The sequence below is a fragment of the Tupaia chinensis genome, unplaced genomic scaffold (genome assembly GCF_000334495.1).
Source record: "Tupaia chinensis unplaced genomic scaffold, TupChi_1.0 Scaffold144378_1, whole genome shotgun sequence".
NCBI classification, from domain to species: domain Eukaryota; kingdom Metazoa; phylum Chordata; class Mammalia; order Scandentia; family Tupaiidae; genus Tupaia; species Tupaia belangeri.
In genome coordinates, this window is record NW_006204238.1 from 3,495,005 (window position 1) to 3,516,111 (window position 21,107).

Here is a 21,107-nt window from a genome sequence, read left to right on the forward strand (position 1 = left end):
CCAGACGGTTCTTTAGGAGCTCAAAGAGTGATTTCTCTCTCAAACAGGAACATCTCTCTAGTCTGCCAAAAAAAGAGAAAAAAATCCAATCACATGGATCACTTTGAATGGAGCCAAATACATTCCACCATATGCTGCTGGTGACAATGACAGTCCATCACTGGGAGGTGTGGTGACTTTCTCCAGAATCAGGCTTCAATCTTGCCCTGACTACCTGCAACTGAGGCCAGAACAGAAGCAGCTTTCTCCATAGAAATAGATTTCTCATGAACTGGGAAATGAAGGGGCAGGGTGCTTTTTACATGGAAAGGTTTGGAGGATACCAGGGATTAAGTAGCAAACACCTAGAACTTACTGCCCTTCTCTAACATCTCACCAGCTGTTTCAAAATCCGACAACGTGGTGAATAAAGACCACCATTTTGTTATAAGCAGGGCTGTGGGCTCCGGTGAGGAAAAGCATAACCTGTTGTAGCTCACAAAAAGGAAAGCTCTTTGGTGACAATGGGCAGTCCTGACAGCCAGCATGAGCGTCTGCTCTTCAGGAGGCAATAACATCCCAAAGTCTACTAGGATTGTAGGTTCAACAGCGAGACTGTCTTTTACACAGACAGGACCAGAACATCACAGCAAAGGGCCGAGCAAGACCATTGGTTACGCAGTTGGGTGAACCAAGTTAAGAAAAATGACGATAATGTGGGAATAATAAGGAGAGGCCAAGGAAAGCTGCAGCATGGCGAGGACAGGCAGAGATGCCTAGGAAGCCTAAGACGCCAGGAGGGCGGTGGAGGGGGAAGGAGGGTGAGCGCAGAGACGAGCACGGACGTCAGGAACAAAAGCTCTGGCGGAGTCTGGCGGAGGCACTAAGGGAGCATGGGGTGTTTTGAATAATTATTAAAATTAGCATGTGTCTGCGCCATCCTGTGGGTGTGGCGCACAGCGGAGTGTAAACTCTGGCGGGGCTGTAGCACACACGGATTAGCGGCAGCAGCCTGCCAGCCTTTCCCGAGAGTGCGGGGACCAGCGCGCGGCACGCCGACCGGCACGATGGCCTCGTCTCAGGGGAAAAACGAGCTGAAATTCGCCGACTGGATGGCAACTCTGCCGGAGAGCATCCACAGCATCCCCCTCACCAATTTAGCCATCCCAGGTAGGCGCACCGAGGCTGCCGGCCGGGCGCTCGGCGCCCGCTTCCCCTGCCCCGCCCTGCCTTTTCTGCCACTAAGTGGCAACTTGTCGCGATGCGGGCGGGAGGGAAACTCGTCTTTAGGGGTGCGTCTCGGGCCAAGAGAGCGCGTGCCTGGCAGCCTCGGTCTTACTGGCGTTTTCCAAACCTCTGGGGACCGAGGCGCCCGGAGTCAAGGTTACTGTCTCCCTCTCGGGCTTTTGAAGCAGGCTGTATGCGCAGGACTGGGGCAGGGGAGAAGCTGGGCTCCAGGATGGCTCCTCGGGTCCCCTCCCATGGTCGCCCCTGCAGATTTGGAGAGCGGGGGCTATTTCTGGGTCTATGGGGTGACGGTGCGCTGTGAGCGCAAGCTGGTGTTCTAGGGGCTCGACTCTGGCGCGTGGACCTCGGGTCGCTCCTTGGCGAGGGACTGAACGGATCTGGCGAATTCTCGGTTAGAACCTACCCGACTCATTAATATTCGTCCCCAGTCTCCTTCAAAGAGACAAAGCGCTTCCCGAAGAGTGATGAAAGTTCAGGGACCGGCGGCGGCGTGATCGCTGCCCTTGACAGGAAGCCGAAGGGGGCGAGGAGCATAGGACGTCGATTGCGCGGACCCCGAGGGCCTGGCCGAGTGGCCACCGTTTGGATTCTGGTCCAAGTCCCTGTTTGCAACGTGTAGCGCTGGGGTCGCGCGTTTGCTGTTCCGGACAGAAGACAGGCAGGGTACCTGTGTGAGCACCGCAGGAGGGGTGGGATAACAGGCATGTAGTACGGAAGAGCTGGTGGAGACAGTGTCCAGTCATCCTGGAAGGAAGCAAGTGAGGACAAAACGAGAAAAAGACGGGAGAGATCAAGAGGCTTCAGTATGGCGCGCGCGCCTGGGACCCAAAGACTGGGCTGGTTTCTGGGACAGAAGAGCTCAGCAGCCCGGGCTCAGGTATCCAGGAAAGAGGGTCGTCTCAGGACAGTTTACGACAACGACTGCTGGGGACGCACGGCCTTACTTCGTTACCAATTTGGCTGTGCACCAGGGCTTGAGACCTGGCTGGATGGAGGGTAGATTGCAGATGTATAGTCTCCCCCATCCGCTGCTCAGAGCTGAGCTGGGTGAGTAGGTTCAAGCTCTTGGTCTACCTCCTCTAGATCGGCCCCATCCAGCGCCCCCTCTCAGTCACTGGGGGAAATGGTAAGAAAGAAAACAATTAAAAGAAAGAAGAAAAAAAAATCCAAAGCCAAACCAAAAACCAGAACATGTTCATTTGAAAAACCTCAAAAGGCTTCAACCAACAGTGCTGACATTGATTGGTAACTCCAGTCAATGGTTGCTAGTCAAGTGGATGTTTAGAGGCTAGGGCAGGGGTAGGCTGCCCTGTTGACAGGAGCCTCTAAAAGGGGTTGTCTCCTTTTGTGCGTTTTCAACAGTTAGTTTCCCAAGGGCCCCCATGTCTCTAAGGAAAAGAATAACTCAGCTTCTCCGTTCCACACTCCGCTGCTACCTGGGTGAGCCTGGTGGTTGCTCTTTTGAAAGAGAAGGTAGAAAGTACACCACTTTGTTGGCACAATGCCACTCTCACTTCACAAGTGTTCCCGTCCCTTTTCTGCTTTCATTATTATTTGGTTTTTAGACAGTTGCTTTCACCTGGTCACACCTGAGTATGTCTGGACACATAGAAGGTAAGAAGGCCTTTCGGTGCTAGCCTTCTGATAGGTGACTCTCTGGAGATGCAGGTTAAAACCTAAGTCTGCATAGCTGTTCTGAGGGATAGTATAATAGCAAGTCTGAATCTCCTCCACATTTCTATAATGCTTCACTTTTTAAAGCAATGTTTTATATGTCAGCTCATTTAATCCTTCCCAAAACCCCATGAAGCAGTCATTGCTATTATTATTATCCCCATTTCATAGCTGAACAAAACTGAAGCTCATTGATGGCAGACAACTTACTATAATTCAGTGACCCAACCTCTAAACTTGGGAAGATCTAGGAATTTTGGAGGGAAAGGCTTTAGGATTTGTATCCGTATGAGTCATCAGCAACGAGTACTAACCAGGGCAAGAAGGTAAGGAACTAGGTAATAGCAGGATCAGAGAAAAATTTATTTTCTTCCCTTGGGACAAAGAGAAACCCTGAGGTTAGAGATTTTGATGTTCTGGTGATTTTAGAGTAGAGATAAAAAGACGATGGTATCAGATGCTACAGGAATTTCCATCGCTTTCCCAACATCTGAAAAACCTCCCATTCTCAACCTGTACTTCTTAAAAAACACAGACACTCAGAACATATTTCACCAAATATACATTCCCCAAAATTGCCATGATTCTGTAGTGTAGGCTTGGTAGATCCATACATGTAACCATGTTTTAAAATGAGTTTGGTTTCGGGGCCAGCAGATGGCATAGCGGTTACATCACTGGACTCCCACATGGCAAACTGTGGTTTGAGTCCCGGACCTGGTGACTCGAAACTCATGCCAGGCACATGTGCATGCATGCCCAAGATCACGGGAAGAGAATGAAGGAAAAGGAATTGTGGCATGGCCACCCTCCCCGGTTGGTGATTTCCACTTTCCTTCTCACTGTCTCTGTCTCTTTCTCTGTTGGTGACCACACGTGCCTAAGGCAAAACAAACAAACAAAAAAACACTTCTAAAAAAATCAGTTTGGTTCCTTTTTGTATTACTCAGCACTGAGAATTTTTGGAAGAAAAAAAGACATTCAAACTTTGATAGAGAAGACTAATTGGAGACTATTAAACACTAATGGAATAATTGCCTTAAAATCATGCTAATAGCTTCCTGGCTGCTACTTGTTTACTTGGCCAGTTGCTACAGCTTGAATTAAGTAATTATCTCCACCATTTAAAACCACTCCTGGTGCACCACACAAGTGTTTCTGGGGAGGGGAGCTGCTGCTCAGTCATCCTCAAAGCTTCAGGTTTTCTTAGGTGAAGCAACTAGAGAGTGCAGAGCTGCCTAATTATGAGGTCACCCACTGGGGCAGCTGACCCAGATTATTCAGGGCCAGAGCAAAGCACAATCTGCAGGTGTGTGATATTCTCCACTGTGAGTGCAGTTCTGGCATCTCCAAATATTTCTCAAGCATCTATGTCTTGAGTGCTTTCAGAACCAAACCTCTCTTGACTGGTTTGCATTTAAATAGCCTCATGGATTTGGTAGCCTCATGGCAGGGCTGAGAAATTAATTTAGCAATTGGTATTAGTCGTTTTATGTCCTATTTGCTTTTCAAAGGCCATTTACTAAAATTTCAGTCTTGTTTTATTCATTTCTTTCTCTGATGGCGCCAAACTAAGCTTCCACTCATATACAATTGCTTTACAATGGCATTTAGGATTATGAGTAATGCCTATCTTCACAAGCAGGTGGGAGAGAATAAAATGGAGTTGGAAGCTGGAAGACAAGTATAACATTTAGGTAAAGGTGAGTCTGTTGAATATTTGGCAACTTTGAAGCAGAGTTGGAATTCTATTATTATTGAGGCTCCAGAATTGTCTCTTAAAGAGATCCATCATAGGAACACGCAGGGTGTTAGTAAATTGGGTCTGTGAAATGGAGTAATTCTATTCCAAATCTAAATGATTGGGAAGAAGTTAACCCATGGGAGCGATCTGCCGTTTTCTAATATGTGACAAAAATCTTCACATAGTACAACAAACTAATTGTTGCAACAATGAAAAATTGGCCCACATGTTATGGGATTAGATGTCAAAGAGAATGTATTTTTTTGTTGTTGTTGTTGAACAGGGAGCTCATTGATTTTTAGATAAGGAACACAAAAATGCTTTATAAACCAAAGATTGTAATTGTGACTTTTGTTCATTTATTTAGAAAATGCCAACATTATTGAGAAAGAAACTATTTCACTTAGGGAAACTAGGTGTTTACACAATTTGTATTTCTGTGTTCTTATCTCTACTTTTTCTAATTTTTAATTTCTTCACTCACAGTGATCCCTTCTTGTCAGTATTTCTGGAGCCAACCATTTTTTCCCTACTTTTTGCAATTTATTGTTTATATATGAATATATTAATTGGGATAAGACAATCAGTAAGAAATCTGGGACTAAGTCTAATAGTACAAACCTTCAGGAAAAAAAAAACACTTTTCTCCCCGATCTTTTTAGTCAGGATAGCTAATTTTTTGAAGTAATCAAAGAGCAACAAAATTGTTTAGACTGAATATTCCTCCTGTGTGGCCTCTCCAAGTCCCACATTTAATTTTGATTCTGCTTAAAAGGAAAAATCGAGGGGACCAGCAGTCAGCGTAATGGCTATGTTGCTGGACTCCCACGTAGTCGACCATGGTTCACGTCTGGGACTGGTGGCTTAAAATTCACGCCGGGCGCGTGTGCATGCGTGCCCAAGATCCCGAGAGGAGAACGGAGGAGAAGGGATTGCTTGCGGCATGACCATCCCCCCTGGGGGGTGATTTCTTGTTTTCTGTCTCTCTGTCTGTCTCTCTCTGTCTGGCGAGCGCACGGGCCCTATAGCGAAAAACCTCTCCAAAAATAAATAAATAAAAATCTGGGTATTGGGCTCACTTGTCCAAGGACAGAGGGCTGGGCCATACTTCCTGAGCTGCTGTCTATAACATCCAAGCTGCAATTGTTTGGAAGGCATAATAAAAGAATAATAATGAGCTGTTTCTCCCTTCTTCTCCATTCTTTCCACAAATACATTCAGTATTTCTTCCTTTGGGGCTTTTTTCTGATTATCCTAGTTAAACACACACACACAAATCTCAAGTCAAACAATTCTTCACAGTCTCAAATTCTTTTAGAGGAGAGAGCTTTTAGGACTTAAATAATTGAAAAAATTAACGCCCGAAAGGGAAAAACCCCACCAAAAAAAAAAAAAAAAAAAGGAAAAACTGAAGACTATCTGATTATGTGTTCCACCAAAACGTTTTCTCAATGGCCGAATTGAATCCCCAACTAGTGTTTTGAATCCTCAACTAGAGTTAATGAATGTAAAGTGATATAAATGCTGTTTTACCATTTGCAAAGTATTTTCCTATGCTTTTTACATGTTTCATCAATAATCTTCTAAGGTCTTACTACTCAACATTGGTCTAGGGACTGACTGCATTGACATACATGGGAGCTTGGTAGAAATTTAGTATCTCAAATCCCACTCCTCATACTTAATCACAATCTGCATTTTAACAAAATCCCTTGGTGATTTATACACATATTTAAGGTTAAAGAAATATTGTTTTAGTGTATATCCAAAGGGAACTTTTATGTAAATGGCAGACCAAATTTAAATCTACCTCTTTCTACTGGGCCATCTGATCTATCCATGAGTGTTCACATTTTCAATAAAGTTTAAAGCTAGAATTCCATATTAGACTCATGGCCACTTGGGCTAATGGGCCAGGTTGTGGACATTTCTGTTAACTGAATTATAGTTCATCATGTACCTTGAGCAATAAATGTGATTTAATTGCTACTTAAGCGTTCAAATTATGTCACTGCAATAAATGTAAAACCTTTCCTCTCATTAAAGTCCTGCTGCTCATTGAAACTGGCCATCAACAGTACTTAAATTAGCCCATATGGTGATGCTAGTGGTGAATAATGCCAATTTTGGAAACATCCCTACATTGGCTCTTTGTCTATTTGGGGTAATTCTTTGTTGTGCAGAGATGCAGATATTTTGTTATTTTATAGATTGCAGGTTGGCTGGCTTTATCTCTAACCTAGAACTTTATAATAGTTGCTTTTGCGTAAAAGTAGCATCATGAGGGCCAGCTGGTAGCATGGTGGTAAAGGCAGCTAGATTCCCACATGGCTGACCATGGTTCAAGTCCCAGACCTAGTGGCTTGAATGTCATGCTGCGTGTGCATGCGTGCCCAAGATCCCGAGAGGAGAATGGAGGAGAAGGGATTGAGGGATGGCCATCCCCCCGGGGGTGATTTCTCATGTTCCTTCTCTTTGTCTCCCTCCTCTCTAGTGAGCACATGTGCCTTATGGCAAAAATCTTAAAAAAAAGTCACATCAAGAGTGTGAAATATAGGAATAATCAGCAACAGGAAGCTATCAAAAGCAAAAGTAAACAGTTGATTTTTAATAGAAGGAAAATAATCAATCTTGTTTGAATTTATAAGTCACACATTATTTATGTGAATCATGGTTTACAAGGAATAGAAACATGAATAAATGTGGTTATAATTCATTTGAATTTGTTTTTTGACTTAATTAATGTATTTATGGCTCCTATACTTTACTCATATGTGAATATATCACACTGTTACTTAGAGCTTATTTTCTCTCCTTTAATTCCAGTCCTATCCAGTCAGAATAGAAAGAGTAAATTACAAAGAGGAGGAAGTTTGTTGAGCGTCATATATCTGCAATAATAATACGCATTTTTGTGAGAGAAGATTAGTAAATGAAGATACACTAAATCAAAAGGTAGTATTCTCTAAATCTGCTAACTCAAAAGTAAAATCAGGGTTATTATATCAATAATTGTCAGTTTCCACTCCTTCCAAATACCTGCTTAATGGATTTTTAGATAATTCTGGAAATCTCTAGGCAGATTCTTAAGTATGATCTTTAAGACAATCCTTTGGGCTGGGTTGATAAGCTGATCCTTTGCTATAACATAGTACCTGCCATTTTCCTTCTTTTCTGTTTAGGGAACGTTTGAGGAGTTGTCATCTTTGCTGCCTTATTAGGCAGAGGAACTATGTTTCTTTAGTTTTATGCCCAAAACATTCCTGAGAGCCTGTGATGAGTCTGCAGAGGCCCAGCATTGAGGATGCTAATGTCTAACAAGACACCCAGAGCTGGGTTCCACATTATGCATAGCAACTTCTTCTACTGCTGACTCTGCCATCACCACTGAAGTCGAGTCATGAGTGCTAGCACTACTCCAAACGTTCCAATTTTCTGTGTAGTTTATATGGATTCTTTTGTATTTGTTCCCTTGTCCTAGGACTCAGGGTAGAATATGTGAGAGCTTGGTAGAGAGCAATATCTAGAATAGATTTTGTTCTGTATCCTGCACTTTTCAATGTTAGCTTACTATGTCTGTGTGTGTGTGTGTGTGTGTGTGTGTGTGTGTGTGTGTTGACTTTCTGCTTTTTATTTCTCTTATTCTTCATTCATGGTAGAATTCATGTATGTACAAATGAGAGAGAGAGAGAAAGAGAAAGAAGCACCCTCAAAGGGTCTGATCAGGCTGCAATTCCCTTCTAGTCTCACAGCCCATTGAATCCTGTAGTGTGTTTCAGACTAATCAGGTGGGAATTGAAACTACAGTTACCATGTAGGATTCAACTTTTCTTAAACAGTTGTATTATCACTGTGCCACGGAGCTGGCCCAACATTCTCTTAAGATACCTTTTTTCCATAGAATTTCATAATTTGTCCTCTAAGTAGACCTCTGGTGGCTGCTACCTAATCATTCCTCCAGGCAAATCTAGCATAAGAATATAATCAGAGTCCATATTTTTCCTATAGAGTACTGTGGAATAATGTAAATAGAACCAAATCATCTGAAACGCCTAAGTAATTTCTAAAGGCTCCATTGTATTAAAGCACTTTAATAAAGTAATTGATGTGCTCTGACCCTTCAAGGAAAGGTTTACACTCACACATATGCACACACACACACATACACATACATACATACATACACACACACAACATTTTAATTATTGTTGCTTAGAAAGATAAGCTATGTTTCTTGGAAATTTTACCTAATACCACCTTTGAGCATGCCTCTCACCCACAAGCACTAGTTTTTGGAAACTAGATAACATGCCACCACGATGAACATTTAAGCAACTCCTAGACATAGTTACGGGAGTTAATGTTCTCAGGAAGCTTACACATACTTTTCTCTCTCCTGGTCTCAGAGGATTAGGGTAAGTCTCAGAACACTGGGTGCAAGAAAAGTATCTAATTCATATATTCCAGAAGGAAGAGAAAAATGAGACAGTAACTTACCATGGTTCAGATAGAATTCTGCTGCCAGAATCATTCTACAACACCATATGCTTTTATTATGCTCTATTAAGAGAGGAAGATAGGTCAGAAAGAGAGGGGCAGGAGGAGATGGGTAAATATCCTTGACAAGCAGCCAGGATTAGTCACCTCCGGAAAGCAGGTACTGAAACAGATGGCCCATGGATTTGTTATATGTGCTCTGGTTATGTTCCTATATTTCATTACAGATCCTAGGAGTGGACAGCTCTTACAACACTCTATCTTAATTGCCAGATATTATGGTTTACATTGAAGAATTCTTCCTGTGAGTTAATTTTTATGAAACAGTTATGTTCATCCTCAGTCAACATTATAAATGATAAGTTGGTTCCTTGTTTTACTTGGCGAATACTTATTTCATGAAGGAAAATAGACTATGATGAACAGTAATCTTAGTTGCATGCTAAGCTTTTCTGGAAGGCTCCTTGGTTTGAGGGGTGGTGAAGAGGACGATAACTTGAAAGAGTTCTACTGGGCAAATGGGAACTTCTTTCAGTGTATGTCTCAGGCCATATAGCTCTGTTGCCATAGGGAGGAGAAAGAGGGGGAGGAAGAAAAGGAGCAGGACCAGAACTACCTCACTGTAACTAGCCCTAAATACACCTCAATGACATGCCCTGAGCCTTTCTCAAAAAATGATGATGTATGGGACCAGCAATTAGCGTAATGCCTATGCCACTGAATTCCCATGTAGTCGACTGGAGTTCGAGTCCTGGATCCAGTGGCTTAAACTCACACCAGGCGCATGTGCGTGCATGCCCAAGATCCTGAGAGGAGAATGGAGGAGAAGGAATTGTGGTGTGGCCATCCCCCCGGAGGGTGATTTCTCACTTTCTGTCTCTCTGTCTCTCTCTGTCTTTCTGGCAAGTGCACACGCCCTATAGCAAAAACCTCTAAAAAATAATGACGATGTAAACATCCTCCTTAGACTGTTGCTAGAGGGAAAGGGTAAAGAATGTGAAGATTGGGACCAGCAGATGGCAAAATGGCTATGTCACTGGATTCCCATGTAGTCAACCACAGTTTGAGTCCTGGACCCGGTGGCTTAAACTCATGCCAGGCACATGTGCATGCATGCCCAAGATTCTGAGAGGAGAATGGAGGAGAAGGGATTGCAGCATGGCCATCCTCCCTGGGGGATGATTTCTTGCTTTCTATCTCTCTGTCTCTCTCTGTCTTTCTGGTGAGCACACGCACCCTATAGCAAAAACCTCTCCAAAAAAAAAAAAAAAGTATGTGAAGATTTCTTTAGTCTTTGTTTTGCTCCACTCTGTTTCTAATAACAGAAAATACCTAAGTCTGGGTAATTTAAAAGAGTAGAGGTTTACTCAGCTCTTGGTTTGCAGGTCCAAGGTCCAGAGGCCATGTCTAGTGAAGGTTAGTCAGAATCCTAAGGGATCACATTGAACAGAGGGTGGCTGTGTTCATCAATCTCTCCTTGTCTGATTCCCTTTATAAGCCAACCAGGAACCAATCATGGGGATCCTAGTTTTATCACTCACAAATAGCACCATATTCAGCTTCATGAAGGTAATAAGTTTCTTCTTAATATATTTATAATACAATCAAATTCTAACATATGAAGTTTTGGGAGTAATTCAGACTATAGCAGTCTTCATCATTTCTTCACGTCCTCATTTCTTTTTTTATCACATCAAATTCCTTGGTCCAGCATAAGAACCGCTTCACTGGAGATGCCCTTAATTGTCTCGTCTCACTCTTTCTTGTTCTACTTACCTGGAAATTCTAACTCAGCTAAACTCAACTTTTCACCTATTCCAATCTAAGAAATCTTTATGGAGAAACATTGTTAGAGAAGAATTACACATCTTAGATGACTGGACTAACTAGGAATTTCTGACGATGAATTTTAAATGAGCATTCAGTACTGCTAGAAAGTCTTCCATAGTGCATTCATTTTTTCTATTCTCTGAGATGGCAATTGCATACCTCTTGTTCTGAAATCAACACCTCCTCCCACCTCATATAAATGGATTACTTCACTTATTTTATAGGAAAAAAATGGATGCAAAAAAGACAAGAACTTCCTCAGTTTCCCATGATTTAAGCAACCAATCTACCTGCCTCTATTTCTGTATATTCTACATTTCCTTTAAATAAGAGGAAGACAAGGATCTGCTCTTACCTAAGTCAAGTACCTCTTCTGTTCTGGATCCCATCCACCCAAATCTCCTGAAAGATTACTATTGAATTAATCAAGTTTTTCTCCTGCATCATCATTTTTCTTTGACTTTATGGGAACATTTTAATATGCATACATACATGTTAATTGTACCACTCCTAAAAAAACAAAAAGCCAAAAGCCCCTTTGACATCATACCTTCTTCTCAACTATACTATTTCTCTGATGCTATAAAAATATCCTGTCTTCAAGTTATTTCTCTTTTTCTCTCTAGCTCATGCTAATGTCATTGTTTTTATATCACTGTACTAAAATTATTCTTATCAAGGTTGTCACTGATCTATATTTTGCCAAAACTAATGGTTCCTATTGTCTTATTTGATCTTTTCACAACACTTGATGTGGTTCACCACATCCCTTTTTTTGATATGTGTTCTTTTCTTGGCTTCTTATCACATTTTATTATTTTGTTTCTTATGGTAAAAATATATAAGATTTATCCTGTTAGCAAACATCTAAGTACATAATGCAGTGTTGTTAGCTGTAAGTTCAGTGTTGTACAGCTGTAAGTACAGTGTTGTATAGATTTCTAGAAGTTTTTAATTTTGCATGACTGAAACTTTATGCTTATTCAACAGAAACTTCCCATTTTTTCCTCTTGCACCTGTCTCTGAAAACCATCATTCTTCTCTCATCTTTGATGAGGCTGACTACTTTAGAAACCTCATAAAAACAGAGTCACACAGTATTTGTCCTTCAGTGATTGGTTTATTTCATTGACAATAATGTTATCAAGGTTCATAGAATGTATGACAGGATTTCCCCATTTTTCATGACTGAGAAATAGTCCATTTGTATGTATGTACTACATTTTATTTATTCACTCAGTCACTGATGGGCATTTGGGCTGTGAACAATGGTGCAATGAACATGGGGATGCAGATCCTGATTCAAGAACCTGATTTCAATTCTTTTGTATAAATACTTAAGAGTGGGATTTCTGAATCATATGGTCATTCTAGTTGTAGAAAAACCTTCAAACTGTTATCTGGAGAGATTGCACCATTTTATATCCCCAGCAACCATGTACAAGGATTATAATTTCTCATATCCTTGCCAATACTATTTTCTGTAGTTTTGGTAAAACAAACAAACAAACAAACAAAAAAACAAAAAAAAATCAGAAAATTAAGTACATAAAAGCAACTGGACAGAAACTTGACTTAACTATGGCTTGAGAAGAAGACCTAGGGCAGGTAGCCAGCTGGGAGCTGACTGGATGTCAGTAATGTGACATGGCAGCAAATGTGTGTATGGATGCTGGGCTGCAACACCAGGAAGAGCTTCAAGATTCCATGGAGATACTGGAAAACAGTGTGGTATGGAAGGAGGCTTGGGCATGAAGAATTAGAATTGTGGGCAAGAACTTTACCATGTTATTAACTCTAGTGCTTATAAAAACCAGAGGGGAATATAGCCATCTCTTCTCAAATATGTAAAAGAAAGGATTTTGGATTTCTAAAGTAATGCAACCAACAAGAGAATACTACTCATCCATAGAGAATGAAAAAAATCCCTGTCATTTGACCCAATGTGGAAGAACCTAGAAGATATAATGCCAAATGAATTAAGCTAGACTATGAAAGACAAAGACTACATGTCCCCATTTAACATGTACTAGATAAGAACACTCAGTTGGAATAATGCATGCACATTTATGTTTATTATAGCATTATTCATAATTGCTAAGACATGGAACCAATCCAAATGTTTACAAACAGATGAATGGATTAGAAAAGTGTGGCATGTATACTCTATGGAATACTACTCAGCCGTTAAAAAATAACAAGACCCTGGCATTCAATAGAAAATGGATGAATATGGAAGATTTGCTGCCAAGTGAAACAAACCAGGCTGTGAAAGAGAGACATTGTATGTCTCCACTTAACATATACTGGCTGTCCATACTCTGTGGTGGAAATGGGTTGAAGGACATAGAAACATTGAAAATGGTTCTAGATTCTGGAGTCAATATAGGAGGAGGGTGAGAGAAGAAGGAAAGTGTAAGAAAGGAAATGAAGAAAGAAAATAGAGAGACAGGACACATTTATGGACACAGTAGTAGGTTATTATTGGTTGATGATAATGTGTTTGGTTTCTCAACTGGACTGGTGTGAAGAGTATTCATGTTGGGTAAATTCAATTTACAAGCAAAATGATGTATAGAGACTAAATGCATAAAATGAAAAATAATAAAAAGGAAAACAAGAAAAAATATAAAATAGAAGGAATAGAGTAATGGTAGATACAAAGAAATGCTGGGCTTGGGGGAAGCAGTTCATGTGAAAAGTTTTAATGTACAGAAGAATGTATGAAAATAAAGAGAAGAAGCTATAGGATGATACATCACAGCAGAGTAAAAAGCATAAACAATTTAATATATATATATATGCGTGTGTGTTTGTGTGTGTGTATATTTTTTAAAGCCTACTAGAACTATTAACAAATACGCACTACATAATGTAATGTTCAGTGTTAAAGATAAATATGTGTATATCTTTGACTTGATTATTATATACTGTATGCATGCCTTAAAAATATACACAAAGATATACACTGATTATTTATAAACTAGAAATCATAACTTAAAAAAAATTCGATACAAACATCCCTCAAAAATAAAGCATAGCCACCCAAGAATAAAATTTAAATGGATGAAGATTTTGTTAAACTAAAAAGAAAAGAATAATCTTTTTTCAGTGTGATTTTAAACTAACTCATCCTCTCTAATGGAAGCATTGAACAGAGGTTGGGTGGCCATCTTCCAAACATCTGCTCTAGCACAGGATTTGAGCTGATGGCCTCTAAATTATTTTTTGGCTCCAAGACACTGTTTGATTTTGGGTATGCTATGTAACCTTTTTCAATACAAATTTTCTTACCTAAAAATGGGGGTTGGGTATAGTAAGACTGTTATGTGAATGAAATGGAATAATCAGCATAAAACGTTTATCATAATGCCTGACACTTAACAAGTTCTCAGTAAATGAGTTATAAGTTATATAAAGTAACCTAGTGAAGTCTTGACAACTGAATAAATCACATCTCACCAATCATTATTTATGTCTGAACTCTCCTAATCTTTATCTATTTTTTAAATCTCTACCTTCATTACTTACAGTTTTATTTATTGTTTCATTGCCTGGAAGGACTTAATGATTTATTAGCAGGCAGGATATGAACTGAAAATTGAATACAGCAGGAACAGATCTCCATTTAGGAACTGAAAGTTACACTCATGGCTACTGGATTAAGAACAATATTTTAGCATGTCAGTAGATGAAATTTAATTTTTCTCTTATGTCAGCATAATTATTAAGACTGATTCACTGTGATAAAAGATATATTGATTCTAGGCTGTAATCATTCCATTACCCAAACACAAAATGGGATTCTCTGAATCATTCCCTAAGTCAACATGCACTTAGGATGTAACTTCGAGGACGGAATTTTAGGGAGAAAACAATAATCTCAAGCTTGAAATGTTTTAAACATGTTTCTCCCAAAAAGCCAACTTCATCTAAGGGACATTTAGACCACTGTAATTCATCTAAGGGACATTTAGACCACTGTAATAGAATATACAATAATATCTGGCACAAGTATTTGCTTATAGAATGCTGATAAATAAAAGATTGGAAAGATTTTTTTAAAGCATACTTAAAATCTAGAAATATAAGAACAAAATTATCTGCACTCTATTGGAAGGTATAATATCATAAAGGGCAACCGAAGATACTAGAAACTGTATAGGAGGAGGTGGGTATCAGGGTAAGGGAGGGAGGGAATCAGGGAAAAATAAAAACATTTAATAAAAACAAAAATGAAAATTTATCTGATGATGATAATGTACATGTTAGCATCTATGACTTGACTAATATGCAGTGTATTTACATTGGGGAAACCATTTTGTAAACTGTAAGGATATACAGTGATTAAATAAAAATAAAAAATAATAAAGTTGCTCAAAAATAAAGGTGTGTGATTTGTGCAAACAGTAACTTAAACATGGCTCATCTACTTTGGTCTTAATTGTTCAAAGATCGTCCCATAAATGTTTTAGAATGCTGCTGTGTGTAGGATTTTAAGTCACACACTTTATTAGTATCAGAAATTTACTTTATCAAGTCAACCTGGTTACGCTTTGGAAATCATATATAGTATCTACCGCCTTTCCCTCCAATGTATTATTATAATTGGGCATTTCTTTTTCAGATCATAACTGGCCATTTGAACTCCTAGAGTAGAGTAAGCCACTTACCACCTTTGTGTTTCAGTTTTCACACCCATGACATTGTTATATCAATAATTTATTCCTTAAAAAAAGAGGGATCCTATATTGGTACATTTGGAACCTTTGAAATAAAACATGTATGATGACACCAAGTCAGTAAAATTAGGCCGTTTCATTCAGAGATTTCTTTCAGTAATATACTCTGGCTAGTCAGAGAACTAGAATTTGAATGCAGATCATGTAGCATTTGGTCCAGTGTTTCTCTGCTTAATCTCATAGGTAACATAAAACTAACTCATGTCTAGGACTGGCAGGTGGCGTGGTAGTTAAAGGCATTGGACTCCCACATGGCCAACCATGATTTAAGTTTGGAACCTGGTGGCTTCCTTTCTCACTTCCTTCTGTCTCTCTCTGGTCAGATTAGAAAATAACAAATAAGGGACCAGCAGTTGGCATAATGGCTATGTCACTGGACTCCCATGTAGTCGACTGCAGTTCGAGTCCTGGACCTGGTGGATTAAATTCACGCCTGGCGCTTGTGTGTGCATGTCCAAGATCCCGAGAGGAGAATGGAAGAGAAGGGACTGCAGTGTAGCCATCCCCCCTGGAAGAGTGATTTTTCACTTTCTGTCTCTCTGTCTCTCTCTGTCTTTCTGGTGAGATCATGCACCCTATAGCAAAATCCTCTCAAAAAATAATAATAGTAACAAATAAAAGTTAAAATAGTTCTTTAAAAAAAAAATCTCAAATCTATTTCACCCAGCCTGTCACAGGACTGGGATTGTTTTTCTTTGATTGTGCTAACATGTTGTAATCTTTGTAACTTACTTGTATTCTCTCCCTTTTGCTTTTCTTTTTAATTACCAAGGGATATGTGCTCACCAGAGAGAGACAAAGAGAGGCACAGAGAAAGATAAAAGGAGACAGCATCTATCAGTGGAGAATGGCCATACCACAATCCCTTCATTTTTTATTCTTCTGGGATTTTATTCCTCTAGGTTCTCTTGTAATCCTAAGTATGTGAGTTTTTTTCCCCTGATGAAATCATATTGAGTTTACTTTAATTAAGTTCCTTAATGCTTTAAGTGACATATATAGCAACTGATCTTAAAATGAACTTGCCCAGTGGATGAACCTTGATAATATTATGCTAAGTGAAATAAGACAGTTGCCAAGAGAAAAATCCTGTAAAATTCCACTGATATGAGGTGTCTAAAATAGTTAAATTCAAACAAAAAGAAACAGAAAATAGAATGGTAGCTGCTGAAGCCCTGTAGGGGGAAGTCATCTAATGGGTATAATTTCAGTATTATAAGGTGAAAAAAGTTCTTGAGATTGCTCATACAATAACATGAATATACTTGGCACTACTGAACTGTACACTTAAAAATAGTTAAGATAGTAAGCTTTATGTTACTTTTCTCCCCCGACAATTGAAGAAGAAAATAACTCACCTAGGTAGATAAGCTTTATGGTTTTTTACATAAACACATGGGGGTTTACTCTGAAGTTTTCTGCAATGTTCATAATTCTTTGAAGCTCTAAAACCAAGGAAAGACCACTTATTTAGCTTTGTTCTCAGCTACAAGGCTGAAACCTTGTGTTTTTTTTGTTTGTTTGTTTGTTTGTTTGTTTTTTCCCTCTTCTGATGGCTTCATGGTTTAATGATGGCCAAATCGCCTTACCTTCTTAGGTCTCTGTTTTGTTAGTGAGATATTAGACTAATGTACATTGTCCACTTAGTATCCTGATGATAATAAAGTAATATATGGGAAGCTTCCAAATTCTTTAAATTGAAAATATCTTCCTGAGTGTGAAAACATGTTAGGATTCACATTGCCCAGAGATACCATCCAAGGACAATTTCTCTTCTTTTTCTTTTTTTAGAAATTTTCCAGAGGTGTGTTCACTCACCAGAGAGAGAAAAAGAGATAGAAAGAGGAACAGGGAGAAAGCACCACCGTGGGGCATGATCACACCACAATCCCTTCTCCATCTCATCAGGATTTGGGGTATGCACACACATGTGCCAGGCATATTTTTCAACTGCTGAGTCCAGGATTTAAACCACACAGTTGGCTATGAGAGATCAGCTTCCTTAACCACCAGGCCATGGCCAACCCCACAATTCTGCTTCTTGAATGGTGTTGGTGGCACCATATTGTGGTGCAATATGAGTTGGATTCAAGATACATTCATTCAGAAGTTTTAGACTAAACACTATTTTCTAGGCTGTGATGGTGCCAGAAATGGAGGTAAAGGAATCAGATCATAAATTTTTATTCTAGTGGCAGGAAGGAGATGGTAAGTAACTATGGGGAAAAAGACCTGTTGGAAAAAAATCACCTAATCTAGAGAAATGTTGTGATTATTGAAATAACTGAGCTCCAAGTCAACACAAATCCTACTGAAGATCTTCATTTTTCATTTTCACATTAAAATTTAGAACATGGGCACAGGGGTTGGAATCCCATTGTGTACCCTCACCCTGCAAACACTCTTAGTTCATTATCATGGGCTCTGGGCTCTGAATATTCGTTAAGCAGGGAAAAATTCAGTCTTTTTCTGTTATCTATGTTTTTAGAGGTTTTTTGTTGTGGTTGTTTTGTTTGCTTATGTGTTGTTTTGCCTTAGAGCACGTGCACTCATGAGAGAGAGAGACAGAGATAGAGAAAGAGGGAAAGTGAAAAATTACCCCTTGAGGGAATGACCATACAGAAATCCCTTCTCTTCCCTTCTCCTCCCAGAATCTTGGGCACACACTCACACATGCCCAGCGACTTTCAAGCCACCAGTTCCTATGGTCAGCCATGTGAGAATCCAACAATGCAATTGCTATACCATCTGCTGGCCCTCAGCCTTTTTTTTTTTTTTTTTTTTTTGAGAGGGTTTTGCTATAAGGCACATGTGCTCACGAGAAAGAGAGAGAAATAGAGAGCAAGAAATCACCCCCCGGGGGTGGATGGCCACACTGCAATTCCTTCTCCTCTATTCTCCTCTTGGGATCTTGGGTACACACACACATGTGCCCAGCATGAGTTTAAGCCACCGGGTCCGGGACTCAAACCGTGGTCAGCTACATGGGAGTTCAGTGACATAGCCATTACGCTAACTGCTGGTCCCTTTATTTTTAATAATCCTAAATATTGATAAAGAACTGACCTTGTCATGTCTCCAAGGGATGGTTTTGTGGTCTTACTCCTGCTCTTCATCCTAGAAATTGGAAAAAGGAAGAGAGTGTGTAGCCCAGGTGCTCATCCTGGAGACAGAGTAGTGCCCAGAAGCCTCTCTCCCTTCCTTCTGCCTTCTTCCAGTTGATGACAGTTGCTTGCAGCCATATTACACACATACACACATACACAAACATTATCTTTGTTCATGATAGAGTGTTGCACACACAAGTGAGAGAGAGATGACTACCCTCCACCAGGTCTGGTCACACTGTGATCCCCTTCCTCCAATTTTCCCTCGGGTTTTTGGCACACTCATACTTGCCTGTTACAGGCTGACCAGACTGGGGATTTGAACCATGTGTGGTGTGGCTTTTTTTGAGCATTAGTGATGTGCCATGGAGTCAAACCCATACTATACCTTATTTACCTTTGTCCTCATTTTCAAACTCTGATAAGGGTCATGGAAGAAAGCATCTCTGCCTTTTTCTTTTTTTCTTTTCTTTGCTTTTTTTTTTTGCATTTCTGCTTTTTAAAAATTTATTATTATTATTATTGTTATTTGGTTCCTGAGTGAGAGGCAGAGAAAGACGAGGCAAGCCCCCTCAACAGATCTTATACTGAGTAACTCCTCTCTTCTAGCCTTCTCAGATCCTTGGCATGCATTCCTGGCATGTGCAGGTAGATCTGGGAACTGAATCCATAATATTGCATAGGGATCCAACTTCACTTGAGCCGGCCCCACATTTCTGCTTTGACAGGCCCTCTCAGAAATGGTGGATGTAGTTGGAGAACACTGGCTGAACTTTTGGGTCACTCTGCAACCTAGGAGTCTGAAGGAAGTTGTGTCAGAGGTGAGGAAAAGACAATTGTTGGTTTTGCTCCATAAGTATAATTCTAAAAGGGTAATCTGACTTATCTCTAGGATACTGGAAAGCTCTCATGCAGGCAAAAGTCCAGTTCTGGGAGACCTAGTTAAATATATTCTATTATGTTCATAGGAAGAGATCAGACTAATAGCTACTATTTATCAAGGGCCTACCTTCCAACCATCAATTATATGTATAAATTCTAATCCTATAATAACCCTGTACATTAAAAGTTATTCCCGTCTTGCAGGTGTGCAGAGAGATTAAACACTCAGGCTCATGGAGTCCTAAGTGATGGAAATGGCTAGAGAGCTGTCAAGTTTCCAAATCCAAGCTTTTAAAGATAACATGTATGATATTTCTAACTGGACTAATGCACAGTGTATTCATGCTGGGAAAATTCATTTTACAAGGTGTAATGATATACAGTGATTGAATTATAAAACAAACTATGAAAAAAAATAGGTCTTTGTTATTTTTTCAAGATTCTCTGCATTGACAATTATAAATTCTACATATTGATTTGAGCTCTTTTAGAAACACTCATATTCATGTATTTTAACGTCTTAACTTACTTTTCCATTATGCTATAACTTTAAAGATGAGTCAAGATATCTTCTTAAATCCTTAAACAAATAAAGGATCAAACCTAACAATACTGGATTTCTGCCAGGATGAGATGAAAAGTTTGGTTTATGCCTTAAAATCTCAAATTGTGTTTTCTAGTCATGGCAGCCAAACGTTACACCACTTTCTATCTGATAAGAAAATATAAAGTGTGCACAGCTACATCACCTTTACAAGTACCAAGTACCAAAGTGGAACTTAAAATTCTAATGTCATGTTCAAAAGGACACTGCAATCGTGAAGCAGAGTGCCTCTCAACGGGTGACACATTGGTCCTTGACCCTGGGAGATGGCCTTGTGATTTTGATTGCACTTTTATCAAGGGCTTAGAGTCTTTCCCAGAATGTGGTTTTCAGCGGGAGTGTGTGTGTGGGGGGTTCATAGTTAATGTTTGGGCGAAAGTCACTTTATTTCTGCTGAAGGGGTTATTTTTCACCAGAATTCAGAAAAGACTTTGAGAAAGCTTCAGCTCATATCCTTTTTAAAGGGTCAGATTTCATTATGATATTTCCTGACAATCATAACAAATGTCCCTTCCCACATTCTAAGATGATGTTTTAATAAAAAAATTAAATGACAAAATAAATTTTACTAGAATCTTTTCTTTATTAAAAAAAAAGTAGCAAATGGAACCAACTTCTAATGATTACTTTTATGTTCTAGGCAATATTTTAGGTGCTTTAGTAAATATTGCCTAACCTTTATATGTAATGAACAAATGAGATAATTTTCTAAATGATAGAATTTGTCCTTATAAGATGGTATCATGATCAATTTTAACTATTTCAAGCAATGTTTTATAAAAAAGACCATCTTTTCTCTT

The 21,107-nt window shown here is 39.6% G+C and overlaps 1 protein-coding gene across 1 annotated transcript in view; it reads left to right on the forward strand.

Moving 5' to 3' along the window:
* Positions 1-656: 656 nt before the first annotated feature.
* The window catches only part of PLCXD3 (phosphatidylinositol specific phospholipase C X domain containing 3), a 170,879-nt gene continuing 150,428 nt past the window's right edge, over positions 657-21,107 (forward strand). Inside the window, exon 1 of the mRNA XM_006166968.2 lies at positions 657-1,149. Within this exon, the coding sequence (XP_006167030.1) occupies positions 1,047-1,149 (103 nt within the window). The 5' untranslated portion in view covers positions 657-1,046. The remainder of the gene's footprint in view (positions 1,150-21,107) is intronic.